At 44.4% G+C, this 24,303-nt stretch overlaps 1 protein-coding gene across 1 annotated transcript in view; it reads left to right on the forward strand.

The window, feature by feature from the left end:
* The window catches only part of LOC130476803 (complement component C6-like), a 32,560-nt gene extending 11,524 nt beyond the window's left edge, over window positions 1–21,036 (forward strand). Inside the window, 12 exon segments of the mRNA XM_056848803.1 lie at window positions 148–388; window positions 1,468–1,590; window positions 3,529–3,612; window positions 3,615–3,694; window positions 8,411–8,636; window positions 9,539–9,710; window positions 11,840–11,951; window positions 13,126–13,258; window positions 14,815–15,021; window positions 15,713–15,803; window positions 17,683–17,924; window positions 20,861–21,036. Coding sequence (XP_056704781.1) covers window positions 148–388; window positions 1,468–1,590; window positions 3,529–3,612; window positions 3,615–3,694; window positions 8,411–8,636; window positions 9,539–9,710; window positions 11,840–11,951; window positions 13,126–13,258; window positions 14,815–15,021; window positions 15,713–15,803; window positions 17,683–17,924; window positions 20,861–21,036 — 1,887 coding nt within the window.
* The last annotated feature ends 3,267 nt before the right edge of the window (window positions 21,037–24,303 follow it).

Raw genomic sequence — 24,303 nt, forward strand, 5'->3', positions numbered from 1 at the left:
TTGTACACAATCAACCTAACCTTTCTCACAGGGTTGTGAGAATAAAATTGGGAAGGGAGAACCATGTATACCAACTTGAGCTCTTCGGAAGAAGAGGAGATAAAGGTATATAAGAAAGTTGGCCCTTCTTTTATTCTTCTCTTTCAGAACTCCAACTTTATTAGGATCCACAAGGTGGTTGCGGTGTCAAACTTCACCGTGAAGCCGTCAGACTTGCAGCTCTCTGGCGTGTTCTTAAAAGCCCTCAACAGCCTGCCTCTGGAGTACAACTATGCCCTCTACAGTCGGATATTTGATGATTTCGGGACTCATTACTACACTTCTGGGTCAATGGGGGGCACATATGACCTCCTCTATCAATACAGTGCTGAAGAACTGAGAAACTCAGGTACAGATCCATTGGTGAGTAGGGTTGCCAGGTCACTCTTTGCCACTGGTGGGAGGTTTTTGGGATGGAGCCTGAGGAGGATGGGGTTTGGGAAGGGGAGGGACTTCAGTGCCATAGAGTCCAATTGCCAAAGCGGCCATTTCCTCCAGGTGAACTGATCTCTACTGGCTCAAGATCAGTTGTAATAGCGGGAGATCTCCAGCTAATACCTCGAGGTTGGCAACCCTATTGGTGAGGGAACAGTTAGATTTGAGTCCAGTAGCAACTTAGATAAGGCTGCCAACCTCCAGATGGTGGCTGGAGATATCCTGCTATTACAACTGATCTCCAAGTGACAGAGATTGGTTCACCTGGAGAAAATGGCTGCTTTGGAAGGTGGGCTGTATGGCATTATACCACATTGAAGCTCCTCCCCTCCCCAATCACCACCCTCCTCAGGTTCCACCCCCAAAATCTCCAGATATTTCCCAACCTGGAGGTGGCAACCCTAACCTTAGGGACCGACAAGAATTTCAGAGTGTAAGCTTTTGAGAGTCAAAACCTCTCTTTGTCAGACACAGTAGAATAAAAGTGGAGATCTGAGTCATTTTATTCTAGTCAGAAGGTGGGAGGGGTGTTGTAAAGAATACTTGTAAAGGATACAACAGTACAATGAAAATCAGCTGGATTAGAAAAGAGGGACTAAAGGAAAGAAAATCTTATATAGTTATTTTCCTAGTATATTATATATATATATATATATATATATATATATATATATATATATATATATATATATATATATATATATATATATATATATATATATATATAATAGCCTCATGGGTGGGGGTGGGGATACTGTCCATTTTTAGTATGTGCAATGATAGCAATTTTTTAAATTTTATTTTTACTTTCCAGAAAGCTTTTTAATGAAATAACAAAATAGACTAGGACACAGGAAACATTTCTGCAAATTTCTTTTGTCTTTAAAACGGGCATTACCCAGTTTATGGGGTGGGCAGTTTGCAGTGGGAGGGATAGAAATTGTAAACAATTTTGCGAATGTTCGAATTAGGAATTACTTTTGCTTCTCCTAGGTTTAACAGACCAAGAAGCCAATGAGTGTGTTCGGACAGAAACGACTAGACGTGTCTTTTTCAGAAAGAAAAAGAAAGTGCATACGAGATGCACCAACAATAAAATGACCGAGAGACATGAAGGTGACTATGAGAGGCTGTGTATTTCAAACTAGCCTGCGTAACAGTCCAAGAACTTGTCATGGTGAACGTCAGAATGCAAAGGCTGCTATGCCGAATCTAATCAGTGCTCAGCCTGCCTCAGCATCCTGTCTTCTTCCAGCTGGTTGGGTAGTATCGCCAAATGCTCTACAAAGGACATGATGTAGTCTGTGCTAAAAAATACCCAAATGAAAATTTCCCCCAAGATAGTCCAGGTGTTGTGCCAAAGACATAATTATTCTACAACTTGTACACATTTAAGTGCATTTGCATAATTTTACCTGTTTTATAATATGGTTGATTTACATCCAGTCATTGGGATGAGGGAAATCAGATTTCCTTAGTATGAAGCACCATCCCCATGGTAATGGTGCTTCGCCACTGGCTTCTCAAATTTTGCCAGGTCTTGAAAAACATAAAGGCTGAAATTCTCTGGATGCTGTATTTTATACCATTTACCATAGAGAGGCTGGAATATCCATTATAGGATCTGCCATGCCTTTTGTGTTAGTAAATAGAAGTCAAGGGGAGATTTCCCCCCTCAATTTTCCCTACACCTTCCCCCTAAATTCAAACCATCCACTGAAACTGCTGTCTTTAAAAAGTGTGGACAACATGTACACATGTTTTCACCCACTGGTTAAACAGCAGTTCCCATGGAACCTTCTGAGGTCAGAGAAACATCTTTGGAGGAGGAAAAGAAATCTCTCACACTCTGGGGCCATTTACGCAGGAGAAATTTGCACTGGGTTTGCCACTCAGCAGACACACATTTTTCTGATCCGAGTTCTGAAAACTGTATTCATGGGAGCTTTTTGCTCCAAAGATCCCTTGCGCTCAATTATTCATCCCCAGCGAAATATGGAGCTTCTGAGTCCCTTCCTCCTGACAATGCTGCTTTGTATTTGGCTGTAGTGTAGTCTTTGAAATATGTCATCAGCCCCCCCCCCCCGCAGCAGGATTCTTGCATTTTCAATTAACCACGTGGTCATTTTACAGCCAAAGCAGAGACTGATCTGGAAAAACAACAGTGGTTAAGAGCGGTGGTTTTGAGCGGTGGAGTCTGATCTGGAGAACCAGGTTTGATTCCCCACTCCTCCACCTGAGTGGCGGAGGCTAATCTGGTGAACTAGATTTGTTTCCCCACTCCTACACACGAAGCCAGCTGGGTGACCTTGGGCAAGTCACTCTCTCTCAGCCTCACCTACCTCACAGGGTGTCTGTTGTGGGGAGGGGGGGAAGGTGATTATAAACCGGTTTGATTCTGCCTTAAGTGGCAGAGAAAGTCGGCATATAAAAACCAACTCTTCTTCTTCTTCTTCTTCTTCACCACTGAGATACTTTAAAAAACTAGCTACTGAAACTGACCAAGAAAGGCCATGTATGAGGCGAGCAGGGAGAGAAACACCTGACTCCGTTTCTGAGATCTTTAAACATGCTACCAAAAATCACCAAAATGGCTTCAAAGGGGAGGGGGTTGGAAGGGGGTGGGACAAGCGAGAATGGGCGTAAGGAAAGAAACGCAAAGTTAACACTATTCACAGGAATTGCCTCGATTAGCTTTGCTTTGGGATTGAGACCAAATTTAAATTCGTGATAAAACAGGTTCCTGAAACCTCAGGACAAGCGTGGGATGGCTGTGAAATTACTTCCGAAGGTCGAGATAATCATGAATAACTCAAAAGAAGTCCCGAAGCAGTCCCACAGGGATCATGAGGCTAATAACCGAGCATAAATGGCCTATCGCTCTCTGTCTCTCTCTCTCACACACACACTCACTGACTCACATGCCTGCACAAAGTGTGATCTGCAAAATGGGGTCCATTTTCTCTTATGACTGTGAATGGATGCTGTAAGTTTGGTTGTGCATGTTGCAGCCAAATTTGTGGGGAAAAATGCTAATTTCAGGTGTTGTTACAGGTTCAATTCTACAGTCTTCTGAAAAGTCGATTTCATTGGTAAAAGGTGGGAGGTCGCAGTATGCTGCAGCTCTTGCTTGGAAAAAACAGGATCTTTCCCCAAACACACTGTGTACACTAACTGGCTGGAATCGACCAAGGACAATCCAGTAGTTGTTGACTTTGAGGTAGGCAAGTGACTCTAAAGGAGAGAGGAAGATTGTAACTGGGAGAATAGTTGATTCTGTGCATGAAGATGTTGTTTCTTTTCTGAGTTTCGGTTGAACGTAAGAGGTGACCTGCTGGATCAGACCAGTGCTCCATCTAGTCCAGGATCCTGTTTCACAAAGTGGCCAACCAAGTTGCCATGGAAGGAAGATAAACAGAGCGTAGAGGCCAAGGCCTTCCCATGATGTTGCCTCTTGGCACTAGGGTTGCCAACCTCCAAGTACTAGCTGGAGATCTCCTGCTATTAGAACTGATCTCATGCCGATAGAGATCAGTTCACCTGGAGGAAATGGCCGCTTTGGCAATTGGACTCTATGGCATTGAAGTCCCTCTCCTCCCCAAACCCCACCCTCCTCAGGCTCCGCCCCCAAAAACCTCCCACCAGTGGCGAAGAGGGACCTGGCAACCCTACTTGGCACTGGTTTTCAGAGGGTTATGGGATCTGAATGTAAAGGTTACCGTTAGTCACCATGGCTAGCGGCTATTGATGGACCTCTCTCTCTCTCTCTCTCTCTCTCTCTCTCTCTCTCTCTCTCTCTCTCTCTCTCTCTCTCTCTCTCTCTCTCTCTCTCTCTCTCTCTCTCTCTCTCTCTCTCTCTCTCTCTCTCTCTCTCTCTCTCATGTAAACAAGTTTTTACAGGTAAAAGCATTGTCTTAATATTGTGGATATAGTATAATGTTAATATACTATTTGCTGTATATGTAATGTACCACAGTAGTTGTGTTGTAGGTCTAAAGCTGTGGGTGTTTTCAGGGCTGCAAACAACGCAAAGGACTTCCTAACCTTCAACAGCCAAGTCCACCATCTTTCTTTTTGAGAGCCTGTGTGATGTAGTGATAATAGTGTCAGACTAGGATCTGGGAGACCCCAGGTATGAATCCCTGTTTTGTCAGGGAAGTTTGCTGGGTGACTTTGGGCCAGTCACACACTCTACCTCGCAGGGATGTTGTGGAGTTAAAATGAAGGTGAGGACAAGGACATTAGCTGCTTTGGGAAGAAAGGCAGTAAATGAAGTAAATAAAATATATTTCCTGTTCCCTTTCATTTGTTTTTGGGGTGTAATTTTTTTTAAAAAATTACTAAATCTGTTACAACCTTTATTCTTTTAAAGAAAGCATACAGATATTCTGTTTTTTAAATGAAAGAAATGGCCTATTATTTATTAAATCTGGAAAATCTGTGTCAAATCTTATTGGCAGGTGTGGCCTAATCAAACTGTTCCTTTCTTCCTCAAAATTTGACCTGCCTTGGTCTGGTGACCCCAAACCTGGCTGGGACAAATAACTTGAGTCATGCCATCTTTTTTTAAAAAAATATATATAATTGAGGGGATACAGAAAGGAAAAGAAGGGAAGGGTAACCGTTTAATAAACAAAAACAATATAATAAAATCGAAAAGAAAATAAACTTAGTCGAATATAGTGCCATATAACAAGCTTGAATGTTAATTAGGTAAGATAAAGTATATCTAAATATGTGATTATGATGATAAAGATATAAAGATCAGTCATGTATTATACCATTTAGAAACCCAGGAGTTATATGGTGAATGGTTGGAACATAGTGGATAAAACATTGCCTGTTATGTATTCTAGTGCTATTCGATATTTATCAATCAATTAATTAACTGGAAATCATGTAAGTGTGGAATGATTCCCACTTTTCGTCAAATTGTTCTGTAAGTTCGTTATGATTGGGATTTAGCATAAAAGTCATTTTAGCCATACTAGCGTAGTCTAGCAGTTTATCTTTCCAGTCTTCTATTTCTGGTATTTGCATTTGCTTCCAGGTTCTTGGCTGCCATTGTAGCATACTTAAAAACCTCATGAAATCTCGAAGGCAAATTTGATGGGACCATACTGAGCAGAAAATATTTGGGGTCCAATATTATCTTCGTTTTTGTTATTGTCTGTAATTCTCGTTGGATCTTTTTCCAGAACGTTTGTAGTTTAGGACAAGTCCACCAGACATGAAAATGAGAACCATCCGTTTCTTGACATTTCCAGCAAGCGCCTTTCTTTCCAGAGGAAGTCATCTGTGAAATCATGCTTGGGGTCATGTACCATCTGTAGAATGTTTTATACCAATTTTCTTTCATTTCTTGGCACACGGTATATTTCAATTCAGACGTACAAAGTTTTTCCCATGATTCCATTGTAACTAGTTCACCAAAGTTTTGCATCCAGTTGATCATGTTAGTTTTCACTTGTTCTTCTTCTGTGTCATATTTCAAAAGGAGTTTATAGATTTTTCCTAATAAATGAGCATCGTTCTTGGTTACTGTCAATTCAAATTCAATCAGTTCTCAAAATGGGCGAGGATGTAGGCAGTCTTTTTGTAAATTGGAACTCAGTTGAAGGTAAGTCAGCCAGTTTAACTTTTGGAATTTTTCTTGAAGTTTTGTTAAACTTTTAATTTCTCCTGTAGGTTCTACCATGTCACTGTACGTGAAATGAACACCCGTTTTCAGTTTAACATTATCATGATAGGCTTCAATCGGGGACATTATGGATGGTGGGGAGGGACTGATTCTTCTTTTATACCTTTTCCAAACTTTTAATATTGCCATCTTAATATCACAGTCTTCTGAGGTTTTATCCGTTTGAATTGTTATTGAGGAATCCCACAAAGCTTTATGGAATCCTTGCACAAGATCCGCTCATTCTAAAGTGACATGTCTACTTTTAGGATGTTTAATCCATTCTGTAATCCAAGTTAAACAAGCAGCGTGATAATATAGCTTAAGATTGGGTAGTGCTAGTCCTCCTCTTTTCTATACATCTTGCAAAACTTTGAATCTAATTCTTGGCTTCTTCTCATTCCACACAAAACGATTGATTTGTTTTTGCCAATTTTCTATTATTCTATCTGGTAGATAAATCGGAAGAAATTGAAATAAAAAATTTAGTCTTGGAAGCACATTCATCTTTATCACAGATATCCTTCCCAGCCAGGAAATATTCATTTTGGACCATGAGCTTAAATCTCGTTCTATTTCTCCCCAAATTTTCAGATAATTTAGTTTTAAAAGTGTCTTGTTTTGCGATGATATGTTGACACCCAGATATTTAACTGACTCCTTCGTTATTTGACATCCAGTGATTTCTTTGATATGGTTGTCTTCGTTGTTTGTAGTATTGCAAGTCAGAATTTTTGTCTTAATTTTGTTCAGTTTGTAACCGGAGTACTTTGCAAATCCCATAATGTGATGATAAACAAACGGGAGAGTTTGTTTTGGGTTTTGACATATTAACACAACATCATCTGCATAACTTTTAATTTTATGTTCTTCATTTCCTGCTGTAAGACCTTTGATGTTTGGATCATTTCTTATATAGTTGGCGAGAACCTCCATAGACAGATCAAAAAGAAGTGGAGAAAGTGGACATCCTTGTCTGGTGCCTTTAGTGATGTTGAATTCTGTTGATAGACAACCGTTAATTAAGAGACGTGCCTTTTGACGTGCCTTTCCATGTTCAATTACCTCATTGTACAAAGATGATAAGACAGGAGTTAGTTGTTGTTCAAAAAACTTGTAAAATTTTGGAGTAATCCTGTCCGGACCTGGTGCTTTGTCTGATTTCAAATTATTTATGGCATCAACAATTTCTTGTCAACTTCTGATTGAGACTCTCTTGTTCCTCTGGTGATAACTTGGGTAATTTGGCATCTAATAAATAACTTGATAACCCCTGTTCTTGCAAATCGTCCTTTGCATATAGTTGCTTGTAGTAATCAATAAATATTTTTTCAATTTCTTCCTGTTTATTATAAGTTATGCCATTGACTTTTGCTCCAATTATCTTTCTTTTCTTCTCTTGTTGTCGAAGTTGATTAGCTAGAAATCGGCCAGGTTTATTTGCTCTTTCAAAAAATCTTTGCTTGGCATATTTAACTTTTGTTTTAATTTCTTCGGTCTCTATCACTTCAATCTGATGTTTGGTCAAGTTGATGTCACGAAGAGTGGTTTTGTCTGGTTTAATTTGAATTTTTTTCTAGTAATCTTAGTTGTTCAAGGAGATCTTTATATTTCTTTTGTTTGTCTTTTCTGATTTTAGCATTTAAAGCTATCAATCTTGAATTTTAACCTAAAGGTTAAATTTGGCAATAAAATGTTGAGGAGATTGAGTAAGAAGGCATCAGGTATGCAGAATCACCACCACATTATCATGTGTACAGGAGCACCAGGTGTGCAGAACTGGTTTTTATACCTCGATTTTCTCTACCTTTTAAGGAGTCTTAAACTGGCTTACAATCACCTTCCCTTCCTCTCCCCACAGCAGATACCTTGTGAAGTAGAAGGGGCTGAGAGAGTTCTGAGAGACCTGTGACTAGTCCAAGGTCTCCCAGCAGGCTTCATGTGTGGAAGTAGGGAAACTAACCAGGTTCACCAGATTAGAGTCCATCACTCTTAACCACTACACCCAGCTGGCTCTCTCCTTTGGGCAGCTGGTCACAGTGACAGCAACCCTCTTGACTATGTAATGTAATAACAATGGACTTCACATTTCCCCAAATGTCTTCACAACCATGAAGACGAAGTACTTTTCAAATACAAGAACAAATCAGATTCTTCGAATGTTGTATGCTGTGCTTGCCCTGTAGTGAAACTATGGTCAGCCATGGGATATATACGATCCTACTGTTAATTTCCTCCTGCGTGCTTGCTTTCTAGTTGGCCTCCATTTTGGATTTGGTGAAGAACTTCCCATGTTCAGTGACGAAGCGTCGCAACCTCAGGAGAGCTCTTATTGAATACATGGAGAGATTTGATCCGTGTCGATGTGCTCCGTGTCCTAACAACGGCAGGCCTGTGCTGTCTGGAGTGGAATGCCTCTGCGTGTGCCAGGCTGGAACCTACGGTGATAACTGTGAGATCCGGGCACCTGACTACAAATCCGGTATGTGCAGTAATGATATGTCACTCTAGCAGTATGGTCTAAAGCATCCCACTCACATTTTTGAGCCTGTGGGGACCTGTGGAATTCTGTCAGAGGGTGCTGGGCACAACCACAAAATGGCTGCCACCGGAGATGAAGCCAACCACAAAATGGCTGCTGCAGGAGGTGGCACCAGCCAGAAAATGTCAGGAGGTGAGGTCTTGTGTAACTGTTAGGGTTGCCAGGTCCCTCCTTGCTACCGGTGGGAGGTTTTTGGGGTGGAGCCTGAGTAGGGCAGGGTTCGGGAAGGGGAGGGACTTCAATGCCATAGAGTCCAATTGCCAAAGTGGCCATTTTCTCCAGGTGAACAGATCTCTATCGGCTGGAGATCATTTGTTATAGCAGGAGATCTTCTGCTATTACCTGGAGGTTGGCAACCCTAGTAACTTTAATAGTAACTTCAAAATTTCAAGCAGAACTTCTGTTTAACATGCCTTTTAAAATGAGCATATTGCTTAAAAATATTTTCTTACATACACCCAGCTTACCTTCAGTCACACAGTGAATATACTTGTGCTATGGTGGCAGCTTCTGTCAAAGCAACTTTTAAAAAATCTGCACAGCCAATCAGAATCCCTGCTGGACAAAAGCCCCATCTGGCCATGCCCACTTGAGAACCACTGAATTTAGAGTATTTTGAGAAATGTGCATATTTGTGAGGGATCACTGCATCCCCACCTATTCTAGTCAACTTAACTTGAAGGAGCGGGGACTAGTGGGTGGTGGTGAGTGTGATGCTTACGCAGCACGTGGCTCTCGTCAATTGAAATAGGCAGTGTAAATACCTCCCAAGCATCTGTTACATTATCATCAGTAATGTGGTTTATTCAGACCTGTTCACGGGTTCTTTTGGTCTGTTTCAGTTGCCATGGACGGTTACTGGAGTTGCTGGTCTGCATGGAGTCCCTGCGATGGTTCTCATAAGAGACGTCGGAGTCGAGTGTGTAATAACCCCTCGCCCCTTAATGGAGGGAAACCATGTGAAGGCGAACAGCAGCAAGAAGAAGAGTGCTACATCTCAATATTTGCCGACAGGTAAGAGGGCGGTAGTACATCTTGGGACCCTTTAACTTACAGGGAATTTTCCCATTAAGCCGCTTCCTGGACAGTTAGCTTTCATGGACTAGACCTAGGGTTGCCAGGTCCCCCCTCGGCTCCGGTGGGCTCTTTTTGGGGCGGAGCTGAGGCAGGGATCGCATGTGCACGGCCACACTGACACGATCGCGTCACTTCCAATTTACACCTGGAAGCGCCGCGTTGCAACGGGCCTTTTACCACTCAAATAGGAGTTTGAGTGGTAAAAGGCCCGTTGTGATGCGGCGCTTCCGGGTGTAAACCGGAAGTGATGCAATCACGTTGGTGCGGCCGCGTGTGCACCCGATCCCCACCTCCAAGCTGGGCAATTGCCCGCCAATCTAAGCGACCTGGCAACCCTAACTAGACCTCTCTTCCTCAGTTGCACTGTTAGCATGTAGGGAAAGTTGAAGGCAGCAGGAAAAGAGGAAGACCCGACACTAGATGGATTGACTCATTAAAGGAAGCCATGGCCCTCAGTTTGCAAGACCTGAGCAAGGCTGTTTACGATAGGACATTCTGGAGGTCGTTAATTCATAGGGTCGCCATAGGTCGGAAGTGACTTGACTCCACATAACACACACAGAATGTTAGTCCACACAAAAGCTAATGCTGGGATGACATCTTGTTTGTCTTCATCTAAATCTAATCCACCTTTCCTAATTATATGTTCTGCATATAGATTGAAGAGATAGGGAGATAAAATACATCCTTGTCTAACACCTTTGCCAATTGGAAACCATTCCGTTTCTCCATATTCTATTTGAACTGAGGCCTCTTGTCCAGAGTACCGGTTGCACATCAAAACGATCAGATGTAGCGGCACACCCATTTCCTTTAAAACCAGCCATAGCTTTTCGTGATCCACACAGTCAAAAGCTTTGCTGTAATCTATGAAACACAAGCTGATTTTCTTCTGAAATTCGCTCGTATGCTCCTTAGTCTGGAGTAATTCGGCGTTGGCTTGCACTGCAAAATGCTTACAGGGGTAGACGCCCATGCTCGGCAACTGGGTTATAAAGTTTCAGTTCATTATGGGGAAAGTGCTGATTATTCTGTTCATTTCCTGAAAGCCTCATCTGGAACTGTGTCAACCCAGCCGCATGAGGGAGGCTGGCTCAGGCCCTCATCACTGTCCATGGTATATATTCTTCTTTTGTTGTACAGCTGCTGCCTCTGGTCAAACAGGTTCCTGACGCAAAAAACCCCCAGCTGACTAGAGAGAGAAAGTGGAACACTTTCTGTTTGAAATTGCCCTTAAGTGCTCTGTCTCCAGCTTTATGTTTTGCTTTGAAAATCATGCAATAATATCTGAGATATCTACGTTTAAAAAATGTTTCTTTTTCAATCATGTTTCCTAATTCTGGGGGAGTGGTGTCCTTTATTTGTTTAATGTATATAACCTGTATCATTTACCCTCCTGGTTTTACTGCATGGATATGTTAGGCATTTTGGAACTGTTTGCCTTTAGCCATAGGGTTGCCAGGTCCCTCTTTGCCACCAGCGTGAGGTTTTTGGGGCAGAGCCTGATAAGGGTGGGGTTTGAGAAGGGAGGGACTTCAATGCCATACAGTCCAATTGCCAAAGCGGTCATTTTCTCCAGGTGAACTGATCTCTACTGGCTAGAGATTGGTTGTAATAGCAGGAGATATCCAGCTAGTACCTGGAGGTTGGCAACCCTAGCTAGCTGCTTTCTGCAACGTTGCTTGCTGAGGGGCATCATGTGGTTCCAGTTGTAAAGTGTGATCGGTAAAGCATTACTGATCATGTCTTACAACAGGGTAGAGATGCCAGCCTCCAGGTGGGACCTGGGGATCCCCTGGAATTACAACTCATCTCCAGACAAGAGAGATCAGTTCCCCTGGAGAAAATGGCTGCTTTGGAGGGTGGTACTCTATGGCAATGTACCCCACTGAGGTTCCTAGCCTCCCAAGGCTCCATCCCCAAATATCCAGGAGTTTCCCAAGCTGGATCTGGCAACGCTATCCCCCCCCCATCCCCCACCAGTGGCCAGGGGACCTGGCAACCCTACAATGTGGATTGAACAAGATGGCTGCCCAGCCCCCTTCTCTGTGATTCATTTCTTCTAGGGGAGCCTTGTGTATAAATGACAATGATGCCAAAAGGGAGAGTGACATTTTCATTGGCCAGCCTGAATCTGGATGTCTTAAACCAGGCCCACCAGAAAATGGATTCATCAGGGTGAGTGTTTTTGTATGCTGGATCTTGTACACGTAGGTGGTGGGGTCAGGAAGCTCACCTAAACTTGGATTCTGGAGACAACACCACTTTGCCAGATTGTTAGCCTTGGTTCTTGTTCCAGCGTGGTGTGGTGGTTAGAAGCGGTGGACTCTAATCTGGAGAACTGGGTTTGATCCCCCACTCCTCCACATGAGTGGTGGACTAATCTGATGAATGGGGTTGGTTTCCCCACTCCTCCACATGAAGCCAGCTGGGGTGACCTTGGGCTAGTCACACGTCTCTTAGAGTTCTCTAAGCCCCACCTACCTCACAAGGTGCCTGTTGTGTGGAGAGGAAGGGAATGAGATTGTAAACTGGTTTGATTATCCCTTAAGTGGTAGAGAAAGTCAGCATATAAAAAACAACTCTTCTTCTTCTTCTTCTTCTTCTTCTTGCCTGCTGCTGCTCTAAACTAATGATACTCACTAGCTTTCAAAATTGTAAGACATTCATAGAGAAAGGGTCATTTCTATAGCTGTCATAGTGAAATGGCATGTCCATAGTCAGCGGCATATCAACAACATTTTTCTGTGTTTTACATAGAACAAACGGCTCAGTGTCTTTACATCAAAAGAATAGATGGACACAAATCAGACATTACAAATATTCAGAAATGGGGGAGGGGGATTTCAGTCTCCAGCTTCTGTCCCTGATCTTAAAAAAGCGCCATTCTCCAACAATATAATGTTAAAGGGAGACTCCAGCCTGAAGCTGCTGAATTAGACCTTATTAAGAAGTTTGATACCATCTGGCAAAGACTTAACAAGGACTTGGGATAATCCTAAAAATAAAGAAATCTGAAAAGAGTGGGGGAACCAATGCTCCAAAACAGGAATAAAATCTCAAAAGTTGCCCAGAAATCCAGGATACATTAAAATATTAATTTGGGGGTACCATTTGAGTTTTTTCTCCCCTCCCCCCTTTTTCTCTTCTTCATTGGTGCTCCTCTGTTTTGTTTTTACTTTTTTATATGATGAACAAGCGTCTATAACCTTGTGATGCAACATATTGTGAAATACAAAAGCTTGCTTGTTCTGAAAGAAAACTAAGCAATGTATTTAAAGCTGTTAAACCCTGTTTAGATTGCTCGCACTTTCTTGCGGCGAACGAACCATTTCCCAATATTTTGTTTCAGAATGAAAAGAACCATTATGCTGTTGGAGAAGACGCTGAAGTTGTGTGTTTGAGCGGGTATAACCTCATGGGGTATCCGTTCCTTCGCTGTCTGCCAGACCAAACATGGGCTCAGCAACTTGTCGAGTGCCAGCGTAAGAAAACTATTTGCATTTAAGCTGAAAATGCCAACGGGAAGTGAATGATAATGGCAGCTGCATATATACTTGTTGATATGGACTGAATAGAAGAAACCTGAAATGTAAAGCTGCCATAGTCATACTAGGACTAAGAATGACCACTTCCTCCCAGATTGTCCAGACAGCCAGTTAAGGTCTGCCTCACAAGCCCTCCTCTCTGTGCCCTGGCTTCAGAGGAGAGGCAGCTGGCAACCAGGGACAGGGCTTTTTCAGTAGTTGCACCTTGCTCATGAAATGCCCTTCCCTCTGAGGCTTGCCTGGTGCCTACATGGCTTAACCAGGCAAAACGTTTCTGTTCAACCAGGCTTTTAATTGAGGGGTTGATCCTTTAATATTATTTTGGTCTGGAAACTGTTATTTGAAGATGTCTGTGGTCTGTTTTTATGGCCTGTTTTTTATACGGGACTGTTTTTTTTAATGCTGTATTTTAATTGAGAACCAGCGTGGTGTAGTAGTTAAGAACGGTGGTTAGGAGGGGTGGATTCTAATCTGGAGAACCGGGTTGGATCCCCCACTCCTCCACATGAGCGGCGGACTCTAATCTGGTGAACTGGGTTGGTTTCCCCACTCCTCCACATGAAGCCAGCTGGGTGACCTTGGGCTAGTCACATCTCTCTTAGAGCTCTCTCAGCCCCACCTACCTCACAGGGTGTCTGTTGTGGGGAGGGGAAGGGAAGATGATTGTAAACCAGTTTGATTCTCTCTTAAGCGGTACAGAAAGTTGGCATATAAAAATCAACTCTTCTTCTTAATTTGTTTATTTTATTGTTATTATTTTAGTTTTGTAAGCCACACAAGGCAGGTTCGTTGAGAGACATCCTAAAAAAAATTCGAACTAAATAATACTAATTCCAATGGATTAGGATGCCAGTTTTCAAAAATGGTTTAAAAAGCTATATAATGTTTTATAGTTCAGCCACACAGATAGAAAACATTTTATTGCACCCTTTATCATGTGCTTCTTAAGATTCTTAAGTGTAAGGATGTGTCCAAGATCAAGTTAATTGATACCACAGTATTCCCCATTACTATGTATGGGTGTGAAAGTTGTACAATGAAGAAAGCTGACAAGAAGAAAGTTGATTCATTTGAAATGCAGTGTTGGAGGAGAGTTTTAAGGATACCGCGGACCACCAAAAAGACAAATCAGTGAGTTCTTGATCACATCAAGTCTGAACTCTCATTAGAAACTAAAATGACTAAACTGAGACTGTCATACTTTGGTCTCATTTAAGAAGACAAGAGTCACTGGAAAGATTATAATGCTAGGAAAAATTGAAGGCAACAGGAAAAGAGGAAGACTCAACATGAGATGGATTGATTCAATAAAGGAAGCCAGGGCTTTTGCAAGATCTGAGCAAGGCTGTTAACAATAGGATGTTTTGGAGGTTATTAATTATAGGGTTGCCATACGTCTGACGCGTCTTGAGGGCACTTAACACACACACATCCTGTGCTAACGTTGCCTGCTTGTTTACACAATGTGCTAATTAGAGCTCTTTTTCTTCCAGCATCTGCATGTCCCAGACCGTCAGCATATCACCAGGTCTCCATCTCTCCGTTTAAAAATGAGTACCAGATTGGGGAAACCATCCAGCTAAGTTGTCCTGCTGGCTACGTCCTAACTGGCCACGCACAATACACTTGTGGGAAAGGCCTGTCCTGGGCCCCTCCTGTTTTGAGACCTCTGGCCTGTGAGAGAGGTAACAAGAACTGGAGTGCATTAAAATGTGTGCATGTGCAGGCATGTACTTAGCCTGCAATGTTTCTAAAACTTGGGTAGAGAAAGCACTTTGTATATACAAAGAAGGGAGGGAAGGCAGCATGGTATAGCCTGATCTCACCAGCTTTGTCAGAAGCTTAAGCAGGGTCGGTACTTGGAAGGGAGACCACCAAGGAAGGCTCCACAGAGGAAAGCAATGGCAAACCACCTCTGTGTAATCGCTTGCCTTGGAAACCTCTTGATGGGATCGCCATAAGTTGGCTGCTACTTTATGGCATGTATATATCTCCCAAGAACAATACGTTTATTATCTTATCCATTACATTTCAATTGTGCTCTTCCTCCAAGGTGCTCCTCTCCCCCATTTCATCCTTACAATAACCCTGTGAGGTAGGCTAGCCTGAGAGGGAGGGTCTGGTGCAAGGTCACCCAGTATGCTTCATAGCTGAGTGGGGACTCGAACTCAGGTCCTAGCCTGGCAATCTAACCACTGGATCACACTGGGTCTCTTTTTAATCTCATTGTGAAGTAGGTATTCAAAGTATAGAGATTTAAACAAGAAATTGTATGAATTTATATGGCTAATGGTGGGTTTTAACTTGGGTCTCCCATGCTCTGTTCACTGTAGCACATTGGTGTTCAGTTTCCGTTATCCCTGAAAATAAGAGCATTGCTTATTCTTGCAGATGAACGGACTAGAATTCAAGGCAATTGTAGTCCAGGCCAAAAACAGGTTGGATCACGGTGTTTGTGTATGTCGCCAGCAGAGGATTGTGGGTAAGGTTTATGTAACGATGGTGCGCTTTTCCACATGTTTTTACAATGTTTCTAACAGAAATATTAATGTTTGGTTGCAATGAATACGGGAAATTTCAAGACTGTTGACTATTCCCTAATAGCAAAGGCTGGAAACCGACAACTGTGAAGAGAGGCATCGTTGCCCTTGTTGTAGGCACTCTTCTTTTGTTCCACTGTCATTTCTGGTCAAATAGGTCTTGTGGGCTTATGAAATCCTGCAGAACCTCTTTAACCACAGCCAATAATGGAATAGTTAAATTGTAGAACTCCCTGCCCCAGGATGTGGTGATGGCTGACAACTTGGAAGACTTTAAGAGGGGAATGGACATGTTCATGAAGGAGAGAGCTATTCATGGCTACTAGTCAAAATGGATACTAGTCATGATGCATACCTATTCTCTCCAGGATCAGAGGAGCATGCCTATTATATTAGGTGCTGCAGTTGTCTTGTTTGTGGGCTTCCTAGAGGCACCTGGTTGGCCACTGTGTGAACAGACTGCTGGACTTGATGGACCTTTGTCTGATCCAGCATGGCCATCTTATGTTCTTTAGAAGGAGCCTTCTTCTCCTCCCAATCTGTACAAGCAGGACTGGACAATGTTCAAGTCATTTACAATCAGCTTATTTGGAGGATACTTAACCCAATTGCATCTTCTTTCCATGAACCTGCATTGCACAGGTGGACACTTAGAAATGGGTTTGTGTAAAGCTCTTCTTTCCTTTACAGCTGTTTTGAGGGCTTCCCTTATTTCATACCCAGGCGCTTCCCTCCAGCTTTCCTTCTTGACTTGGGAGGCAGCTCTCTGCAAGCATATTCTTAATGGTGTTACAACCGATTCCCTCATTTCTGCCACTCTCTTCAGAGCTCTTCAGGTGTGATTCAAGTGAACCTGCCCAGAATGTGCAGATGCTCACTACTTCAGTAAACTAAACTTGGAAGGCTTTACGAGGGGAGTGGACGAGGGGAGTGGACATGTTCACGGAAGATAGGGCTATCATGGCTACTAGTCAAAATGAATACTAGTCATGATACATACCCATTCTCTCTAGTATCAGAGGAGCATGCTTCTTATGTTAGGTGCTGTAGAACACAGGCAGGATGCTGCTGCAGTCATCTTGTTTGTGGGCTTCCTAGAGGCACCTGGTTGGCCACTGTGTGAACAGTCTGCTGGACTTGATGGGTCTTGGTCTGATCCAGCATGACTTTTCTTATGTTCTTAAATTGAATGCTGTGATTGTTATTTGCACTCAGCTTGGGACTTTTCTACCTTCTGTGGCCTGTGGGTTATGTTTTGCCGCAGCTGTTTTCTTCCAACTTATCTGTGGAGTGTGCAGTTCAGTTTAAGCCCTGAAGTAAATCTGTACAACCCCAGCTTTAACACCACTTCCACAGTCAGTTTGAGAGATCTCAAATTTGATCATATTTGATGCTGGCTAAAACAACCTTAAAATTCTTAGACAAGGGTCGCTGAAGGCCAAAGCAGAGAGAGATTTCTAGTTCAGTGAAGGAAAGAACATTGGGTTGGCGTGTGGGTGGTTTAGAAGTTGGGAAAAATGAAATAGGGGGAAATATATATATATGTGTGTGTCTCTTCCTCCCTCTTCCAGCACCTTATATCCCAAAGTGGGGTTTTCCCACAGATGCTGTTTATTGGTAAAAACTGTTTGGGGATCCATTCACAGATCTACCAAGTCATCCAATTTGGCCCCAATTCAAAAATACAATCCCAGACACTGGCCTCTGAAACAAGTTCAAGTACTGCTAACCAAGTAAACAAGGCTGAAGAATGCTTCCTTGTGTATAGATCTTCTCATTACTTCTATTATCTGGCTAAACATCGTATTTGCTCCTTGGCAGCCACTACTCTGAAGCTTTGTGTGTGCTGGATTCAGCTTTGGAACGAACCCTTACAAAGACCAGCTGTCAATACTTGGCAGAAAAGTGCTTGGGAGACCATTCATTCCATTTTCTACATTCCGGCCCTTGCCCCGATGAGTCTAACTTGAACTGGGCTGTAGAAAGGGCCAAAATCTCTACACATAGCATAAAGAGAGACCCCTGTGGCTATGATACATGCTTCGACTGGGAAAAATGCTCCGGTATGTATGGCTCCCAAATCCTGTTCCCTCACTGTGCGCTAATGCTCTGAACTTATTTGTAATATCTTATTTGTAATCATTAGACCTCCAACATTAATTAATTAATTGTTGCACGTAAATACTATCGTACTGTTTTGAAAGTGCCCTTGTTAATCAGTGGAAGACAGGAGGGACTATCCAAAACCGAAAGTGACAGGCCCCATCTTAGAAAAGCCATTCCCCTGTGAACATATAAAGACCAATGGTCCATCTAGGCCTGTATTCTTACTCTGGGGGGAGCAGACCTCCAAGTAGGATTGCCAGCTCAAGGTTGGGAAATACCTGGAGATTGTGGAGGTGGAGACTGGGGAGGGAGAGGTTTGGGGAGGGAAATCAGTGGGGTATAATGCCACAGAGTCCACCTTCCAAAGCGGCCATTTTCTCCTAGGGTTGCCAACCTCCAGGTACTAGCTGGAGATCTGCTATTACAACTGATCTCCAGTCAATAGAGATCAGTTCCCCTGGAGAAAATGGCCGCTTTGGCAATTGGACTCTACGGCATTGAAGTCCCTCCCCTTCCCAAACCAGACCTCCTCAGGCTCTGCTCCAAAAACCTCCCACCAGAGGTGAGGAGGGACCTTGCAACCCTATTTTCTCCAGAGGAGCTGCATAAACTCTGGGAGGTGCACAAATGCACCATAGTGTTGCAGTGAATTGGGGGAAAGCCAACTTCCTAACAGCATCGAACCCTGAGCAAATAACCCATGTGGAAATGGCCAAAGTCGGGGTTTAGCCTCAGAAGCTGTTTCTAGTTGTACAATTCAGCCATGGAATGTGTGACAGTGGGGCTGTATCCTTGGCAATGTATGAAGCCTTCCTTCAGCATAAGAAATCCTTCCTTAAGACAGAAATGGCAGAAGAGCCGCTTCCACCAATGGCAGAAGAGCCGCTTCTGTAGAAAGGAAGGCTGGCGGAAGGCTTCAGGATTTGCCAAGTGGTATGGCAGCATACAAGCCAATAAGTGTTTCTGACCATATATTGGGTACATTTTCTTTACCATAGGGTCATCACAAAACAGTCCCAGGGTTGCCAACCTCCAGGTGGGGCCTGGAGATCTCCTGCCATTACAAGTGATCTCTAGGCAACAAAGATCAGTTCCGCCAGAGAAAATGGCTGCTTTGGAAGGTGGACTCTATGGCATTGTACCCTTCTAAGCTCCCTTCCCTCCCCAAATCCTGCCATCCCCGGGCTCCTCCCAAAGTCTCCAGGTATCTCCAGCTGGGAACCCTAAACAGTCCTGACATATCTTAGAGCAAGCCAAACATCCTGCGAATAGGAAAGGCGAACTTGAACTATGGCTAGGGTTGCCAGCTCCAGGTTGGGAAATACCTGGAGATTTTGGGGGCGGAGCCTGAGGAGGGCAGGGTTTGTAGAGGGGAGGGACTTCAACACCATAGAGTCCAATGGCCAAAGCAGCCATTTGCTCAAAGGGAACTGATCTCAATCACCTGGAGATCAGTTGCAATCATGGGAGATCTCCAGCCACCACCTGGAGATTGGCAACCTTAGCTATGGCTCTCCTCACTTCAGAAAGGGATTGCAGACAACACTTTGGGGTATGCTGACCAGTCCCAGACTGTGGCAGGATCTGTGGTTCCCAGTCCCATGAGAACTCCTCTCCTCTTCTCTCCACACTCAGTCAGAAACCCATGTTATACAAGTAGCTACCATGGAAAGGAAAGTGTTTTAATGAGGAATTTATCATCTCTGCGATGAAAAATCCCCATGGGGTTATTTGTACAAATGTTATTATGCAACAGGGGGAAACGTTCACGGTTTTTTCCCGTAAGGTTGTGAAATGTTTGGCTGGCAGATGGCACACAGCAGCCTTCCAGGAAAGGGAAGGGAGGCTGTTTCATGAACAGAGGTCAGGAGGAGGAGGAGGACGGAGAGTGAGTGAAGCTTCTTTAGGAAAGGAGGTTCCTTCCTTCCCCCTTCCTGACATCGACATTTAGTGCCTTAGTTCTCAAGCTGAGGAAGACTGCTTCGGAACAGTCCTCGAAACTGGTGTTTGGTTTGTGACCTATCAGCTCTATGGCTCAACCAGTGCTGGGAAATAGCAACAGCCTTTGTATATCTTTGTTGATATACATACATAAGATTCGAGTCCAGTAGTAACTTAGAGACCAACAGGATTTTCAGGGTATAAGCTTTCAACAGTCAAAGCTCCCTTTGCCAGGTGTCTGACTATAGGAGCTTTGAGTCTTGGAAGCTCATACCCAGAAAATCTTGTAGGTCTCTAAGGTGCTACTGGACTCGAATCTAACTGTTCTACTGCAGATCAACACAGCTGACGTATGAAACATACAGATACACATAGAAGAAGAAGTTGGTTTTTATATGCCAACTTTCTCTACCACTTAAGGCAGAATCAAACAGGCTTACGATCACCTTCCCTTCCCATCCCCACAACAGACACCCTGTGAGGTAGATGGGGCTGAGAGAGTGTGACTAGCCCAAGGTCACCCAGTTGGCTTCATGTGGAGGAGTGGGGAATCAAACCCGGTTCTCCAGATCAGAGTCTGCCACTCCAAACCACCGCTCTTAACCACTACACCACGCTGGGGAACTGATCTCTGTCACCTGGAGATCGGTTGTAATAGGGGGAGATCTCCAGCCACCCCCTGGAGGTTGGGAACCCTACTTATGAGGAAGATGCTGAGAGGCAAGAATTCACCACATCTGTGTAGACTTCAATCCCAGCATTTTGTGGCACAGGGGAATTTCTATAACCCATCAGTTATTTTTAAAAACCCTGCCGAGTTACCCGCACTCCCCCCTTTGCAATATTTAATATTTTTTTCTATTCATTACAGCCTATCTTATATTTTTGGCCTCTGTGTGTGATTTGACTAACTTTCAACTGATTGTGTAAAAAAATATCTTTTAAATCTCAGAGTCACGTGCTGAATGCTTCTGCTTGCTACCCTATCAGTGCCCCCGAGGTGGGGCACATCTTTTCTGCATACGAACTAGATCAAGAAAGATGACGGCCAATCTATGTATGCTGGGAGCACTGAAATGCTCGGATGTGAACACCGAAGTACTGAATGAAGGAAGTTGCTTGGACTAAAAGCTGTCGGACTTTGAAGTTTAGGGCTATCAAAAATGGCCTCCAGAGTTTCAATGTGCTTGGGGCTTGAGTCCACTCCAATCCCCCTTTTTTCATTCAAAATCGTGACTATTTGCCTCTGGGCATGCGGGAGTACCTTTCCTTTGAAGGAAACCAGCTTCTTTCCCACACAAATGGGCTTGAGTAGACGGTGCCTCTGAACATGAGCAGAATGTCCCATGGGTAGGGTTGCCAATGTCCTGGTGGGGCCTGAAGAACTCCCAGAATTATACCCGATCTCCAGACTACAGAGATCAATTGGCCTGGACAAAAATGGCTGCTTTGGAGGATGAACTCCGTGACATTGTAACCCTGCTGAGGCCTCTCCCTTCCCCAAGACTGTCCCTCCCCAAGCTCCACCCCTAAATCTCCAGGAAGGTCCCAACCCGAAGTTGGCAACTCTACCCATGGGTATTTTTAAAAATTACCTTACACAAAATAATGATAAAGTCGACTGTGGGGAGGGGTAGGGCTGTTGAATTTAAAAAAATTCGGTATAGTTCGGATTCGGCTGAATTCGGCCCGTTTAGATTCGGCATATGCCGAAGTCTGAACTCCCCCACTTCGGGTCCGTGCAATTTCGCGGGAATTCAAAGTTCGGAAAAAAAATTCGGCCGAATAAAGCCTTTAAAAACACAACCGCGCCTTTCCGTGGCTCTGGGGGGGCATTTTTGGGGGTAGAGGTCCCAAACTTTCAGCAGAGCTTCAAAGGACGTTTCTTGAAAGACCCCCCAAGTTTTGTAAAGACCCCCCACCCTTAATGTGCATCTCTGAGCAGAGCTTGCCGCCCACACACAAAGCTCCCAGCCCCGACAATCAGCTGAGAAGTTTTTTATGAATGAGGGAAAACCTGAAGACACACAACTGAAACCCCCCCTCAAACCAGGGAGAGAGAGACTCGAGGGGGAACACACACCCCAGGCAGAACCGGCAAAAGCCCCCTTTGGCTTCCCCCCCACCCACAGAAACTGCTCCCTCCCCACACACACACAGACTCTGCTTCCCCCCCCCCACACACACACAGGAGAAAAATTATAGATTAAAGCTCCCAAAGGGGTCTTACTGTGGCTGTCTTCTGTTCCATCAGGAGGGGCTGGGGAGGACTGGGTAATCCAAGACGTTTCCATTTAGGCATGGGACGTTTTGCTCTGGAGGAGATGCATACAGGATCCCATTCATCCCAATAGGGAAAAGGGGAAAGGGGAAAGCCCATATCTCGGGACCCCCTGACCCAATGTTTACAAAACTTGGGTGGTCTCTTAAGAAGGCTTGCCTGAAGCTCCGCTCAAAATTTGGGATCTGCACCCCCAAAAATGCGCCCCCTGCAGCCACGGAAAGAGAAAAGGGGGGAGCCGATATTTCTGCCCCCACTGAACCCATCTTTACAAAGCTTGGGTGGTATCTTAAGAAGGATTGTCTGAAGCTATACTGAAAGTTTGGGGGCTGTATCCCCAAAAAAGCGCCCCCTGCAGCCACGGAAATGGAAAAGGGGGGGAGGTAAAAGGGGTGGAGCCCATATCTCGAGACCCCCTGACCCAATGTTTACAAAACTTGGGGGGTATCTTAAGAAGGCTCATCTGAAGCTCCACTGAAAGTTTGGGGTCTGTACCCCCAAAAATGCGTCCCCTGCAGCCATGGAAAGAAAAAGGGGGGAGCCCATATCTCGGGACCCCCTGACCCAATGTTTACAAAACTTGGGTGGTCTCTTAAGAAGGCTTGTCTGAATCTCTGCTGAAAGTTTTGTGTCTGTACCCCAAAAAATACGCTCCCTGCAGCCACAGAAAGGAGCGAATGTGCACAAGCACCCCCCCCCCCACACACACACGAAGATTTCCCTCTCTCTCTCTCTCTCTCTCCCTGGCTGGGCCGCACATCAGCTGATTCCTCCAGTACTCAATCCTGACTGATTGGCCAGAAGAAGACCCAGCTTGGCCACCGATTGGCCGGGGGAGGAGAATGCTGCTTACTGACGGTTATGCTGCTTACTGATGGCCGAATTTGCCGGATTTATTCGTGAACTCCCGAACTCGCTGAATTCGGTCCCCCCAGTTGCCCGCCATTTTTGAGTTCGGTTCTAAAAACTAAAAACCACCGAATCAGGGGAAATTCGGCTGTTTTTCAGTTTGGGTCGAACCGAATCAACAGCCCTTGGGAGGGGCCGTGGCTCAGTGGTAGAGCATCTGCTTGATATGCAGAAGGTCCCAGGTTCAATCCCCAGCATCTCCAGTTAAAGGGACTAGGCAAGTAGGTGACGTGAAAGACCTCCGCCTGAGACCCTGGAGAGCCACTCCCGGTCTGAGTAGACAATAGTGACTTTGATGGACCAAGGGTCTGATTCAATATAAGGCAGCTTCATGTGTTCATGTGTGTTCATGTGACTGTCACAGACCTAGAGGAGATCCTGCCTTCCATATGACTGGCTTTTTCTACTATGGACAGCAGAAAAGGCACTGCTTAGTGGCAAAAGCAGTGATTTGCATGTAGCAGGCCCCAATTCTGGTCCCCAGTGTTTCCAGTAAAAGGATCTTGGATAAGGAAGACTTCTGCCTGATCTTGAAGAGATGCTGACATACTGGTTAGAAGGACTCGATATAAGGGTGTTTCACATATTAACAGAACTGGTCATTTTCCAAGACAGTCCTGTGATGTCAGCTGTGCCGTTATTACAGCATCTGGCTAGATTGTAGGTGGTTGTAGCTCAGGTGTTTCCAGTAGGTGCCAATTCCCCCTGACTTTGGAAAATTGTCTGGCTGCTGAAAAGGGGTCCATTTGTAGGGTTTCCAATCTCCGGGTAGGGCCCAACTATCTCCCAGAACTATAACTGATTTACAGATTACAGAGATTGGTTCCTCTGGAGAAAATGGCAGGTTCAGAAGGTGGGCTCTATGGACGATAACGTATGGCCGTTTTGTCTCGCGATTCTCCCGCAAATGTTGCGATTCTCCATTGTCAAAATGCGTGGTCATCTCCCACCTGTGGGACCAACCCACTTCCCTTGTGAAACTTCCCCTGGTTTTCCAATCCCAGTTTTGTCCTGATTTTAAGTAAATAATTGCTGCAATTGCGAGTGCTTACTGGTGCGTTTCAGCTCGGGGGTCAACTCCCCTACCTTCCGCCCTTTCACCACCTCCACCCATTTCGGGGACCCTTCTTCGCCACCCCCTTGGCAGGCTCTCTCCTCGCCACCCGCCTTCGCCACCCCTCGAGCTCCCCCCCCTCCCCGGACAC

Source organism: Euleptes europaea, chromosome 4 (assembly GCF_029931775.1).
Source record: "Euleptes europaea isolate rEulEur1 chromosome 4, rEulEur1.hap1, whole genome shotgun sequence".
Lineage (NCBI taxonomy): Eukaryota > Metazoa > Chordata > Lepidosauria > Squamata > Sphaerodactylidae > Euleptes > Euleptes europaea.